Source organism: Juglans microcarpa x Juglans regia, chromosome 1D (genome assembly GCF_004785595.1).
Source record: "Juglans microcarpa x Juglans regia isolate MS1-56 chromosome 1D, Jm3101_v1.0, whole genome shotgun sequence".
Taxonomy (NCBI): Eukaryota; Viridiplantae; Streptophyta; class Magnoliopsida; order Fagales; family Juglandaceae; genus Juglans; species Juglans microcarpa x Juglans regia.
In genome coordinates, this window is record NC_054594.1 from 9,811,903 (window position 1) to 9,814,362 (window position 2,460).

A 2,460-nucleotide genomic window follows, 5' to 3' on the forward strand; every position below is an offset into this window, starting at 1 on the left:
ATAGGTTTCAAAGGAGACTGTAGCTTGGTAGGGAAGATTTGCCTGGATAGGAACATCGGCAGAATGGTTCTTGAGGACACAATGAAGAAAGTATGGAGAGTTAGCAAGCCTGCTAAGTTCGGTGAACTAGGAGGTAATGTGTTTACAATAACCTTTGCTAACCAAGCAGATAAGCAACGCATATGGAATGGGAGACCTTGGCTCTTTGACTCTCATCTTTTAGCTTTGAAGCTATTTGATGAATATACACCCTTGCAAAGAATGAGGTTTGATAAGGAAAGTTTCTGGATCCAAATGTATGATATGCTCCTTGCATGCATGAATGAAGAACATGGCATATAGATAGGGGGAACAATAGGTAAAGTAGAAGAGGTGGATACAAAAGAAGATGGGGTTGGATGGGGCAAGTTTCTAAGGGTATGCATCAACATCGAGCTCATGAAACCCCTGGCCAGAGGTAGAACAATTACGATGAAAGGTGAAAAGCTCTGGAGGTTTCAGAGGAAGAAAGAGGAAGTTGCAGGTGTGAAAGGGAGGAAAATGTTTCAACAATGAATGATTTGGAGGAACAGTGGGGGAAGTTTTGTTTGATAGAGGAAGAAGGGGAAGCTATAGCCATTGATGATGCTGTCGATGAGGTAATAGGTTTCAAAGGAGACTGTAGCTTGGTAGGGAAGATTTGCCTGGATAGGAACATCGGCAGAATGGTTCTTGAGGACACAATGAAGAAAGTATGGAGAGTTAGCAAGCCTGCTAAGTTCGGTGAACTAGGAGGTAATGTGTTTACAATAACCTTTGCTAACCAAGCAGATAAGCAACGCATATGGAATGGGAGACCTTGGCTCTTTGACTCTCATCTTTTAGCTTTGAAGCTATTTGATGAATATACACCCTTGTAAAGAATGAGGTTTGATAAGGAAAGTTTCTGGGTCCAAATGTATGATATGCTCCTTGCATGCATGAATGAAGAACATGGCATATAGATAGGGGGAACAATAGGTAAAGTAGAAGAGGTGGATACAAAAGAAGATGGGGTTGGATGGGGCAAGTTTCTAAGGGTAGCATCAACATCGAGCTCATGAAACCCCTGGCCAGAGGTAGAACAATTACGATGAAAGGTGAAAAGCTCTGGAGGTTTCAGAGGAAGAAAGAGGAAGTTGCAGGTGTGAAAGGGAGGAAAATGTTTCAACAATGAATGATTTGGAGGAACAGTGGAGGAAGTTTTGTTTGATAGAGGAAGAAGGGGAAGCTATAGCCATTGATGATGTTGTCGATGAGGTAATAGGTTTCAAAGGAGACTGTAGCTTGGTAGGGAAGATTTGCCTGGATAGGAACATCGGCAGAATGGTTCTTGAGGACACAATGAAGAAAGTATGGAGAGTTAGCAAGCCTGCTAAGTTCGGTGAACTAGGAGGTAATGTGTTTACAATAACCTTTGCTAACCAAGCAGATAAGCAACGCATATGGAATGGGAGACCTTGGCTCTTTGACTCTCATCTTTTAGCTTTGAAGCTATTTGATGAATATACACCCCTGCAAAGAATGAGGTTTGATAAGGAAAGTTTCTGGGTCCAAATGTATGATATGCTCCTTGCATGCATGAATGAAGAACATGGCATATAGATAGGGGGAACAATAGGTAAAGTAGAAGAGGTGGATACAAAAGAAGATGGGGTTGGATGGGGCAAGTTTCTAAGGGTATGCATCAACATCGAGCTCATGAAACCCCTGGCCAGAGGTAGAACAATTACGATGAAAGGTGAAAAGCTCTGGATTCCAGTTAAATATGAAAAGCTGCCCAGGTTCTGCTTTGAGTGTGGTTGCCTAATTCATGGCCCACAAGGATGTACTGGGAAGTTGGGTGAAAAGTTGCAATATGGAGTGTGGTTAAGGGCTGATACAAAAATAGGGTCCAAGTTGAAAATAAGAGCTAATGGTTTCGAAAGCAAGTGGAGAGAAGTGAATGAGGGAGAAGAAGAGGGTGTAAGGGATGACCAGCATGAGGCAGAGGGTGAGGAAACAAAAAGGGGTGAGGTTGAACAAAACATTGAGGGGGAGGAAAATACACCTGGGTTAAGGGGAGGGGTTGAAAGTAATGAAGTAGAGAGTAGCTGTGCTAATGGTACATAAAAAAAAAAAAAAAAAAAAAAAAAAAAAAAAAAAAAAAGAATGGAAGCGGTAGATGGCTGGTTGGTGGAAGCAAGTGGAGATGAAAGGTGTTTGGAGGTAGAGGAGACAGTGCAAACAGTCACTATTGGCAAGGGTCAAGGCTTGTTTAATAGAAAGACTAAGGGAGGGGGGGAAATGAGAGCAAGAGAGAAAAGGGAGGATACAAAGCAGGGTGATGGGTATGTTACTAGAAAGAGGAAAAAAGAAGAGGTGATGGGAGGTGAAAAAGTGCAAAAAAAGATCAAGATAGGGAGCTTGTACAGTGAAGGTTCAGTGGATAATTCTCAACAA

At 42.2% G+C, this 2,460-nt stretch overlaps 1 protein-coding gene across 1 annotated transcript; it reads left to right on the forward strand.

The window, feature by feature from the left end:
• Positions 1–1,191: 1,191 nt before the first annotated feature.
• Positions 1,192–2,130, forward strand: LOC121261463. Its single transcript, XM_041163893.1, has 2 exons — positions 1,192–1,569; positions 1,624–2,130. The coding sequence occupies exons 1-2, from the start codon at positions 1,192–1,194 to the stop codon at positions 2,128–2,130; spliced, it is 885 nt and encodes a 294-aa protein (XP_041019827.1).
• Positions 2,131–2,460: the final 330 nt, after the last annotated feature.

Excerpts from the sequence above, each read along its gene's own strand:
- LOC121261463 (XM_041163893.1), top strand. The coding sequence starts at position 1,192 with ATGAATGATTTGGAGGAACAGTGGAGGAAGTTTTGTTTGATAGAGGAA. Across the intron at positions 1,570-1,623 it reads TTGATAAGGAAAGTTTCTGG|ATAGGGGGAACAATAGGTAA; the intron begins GTCCAAATGTAT and ends CATGGCATATAG.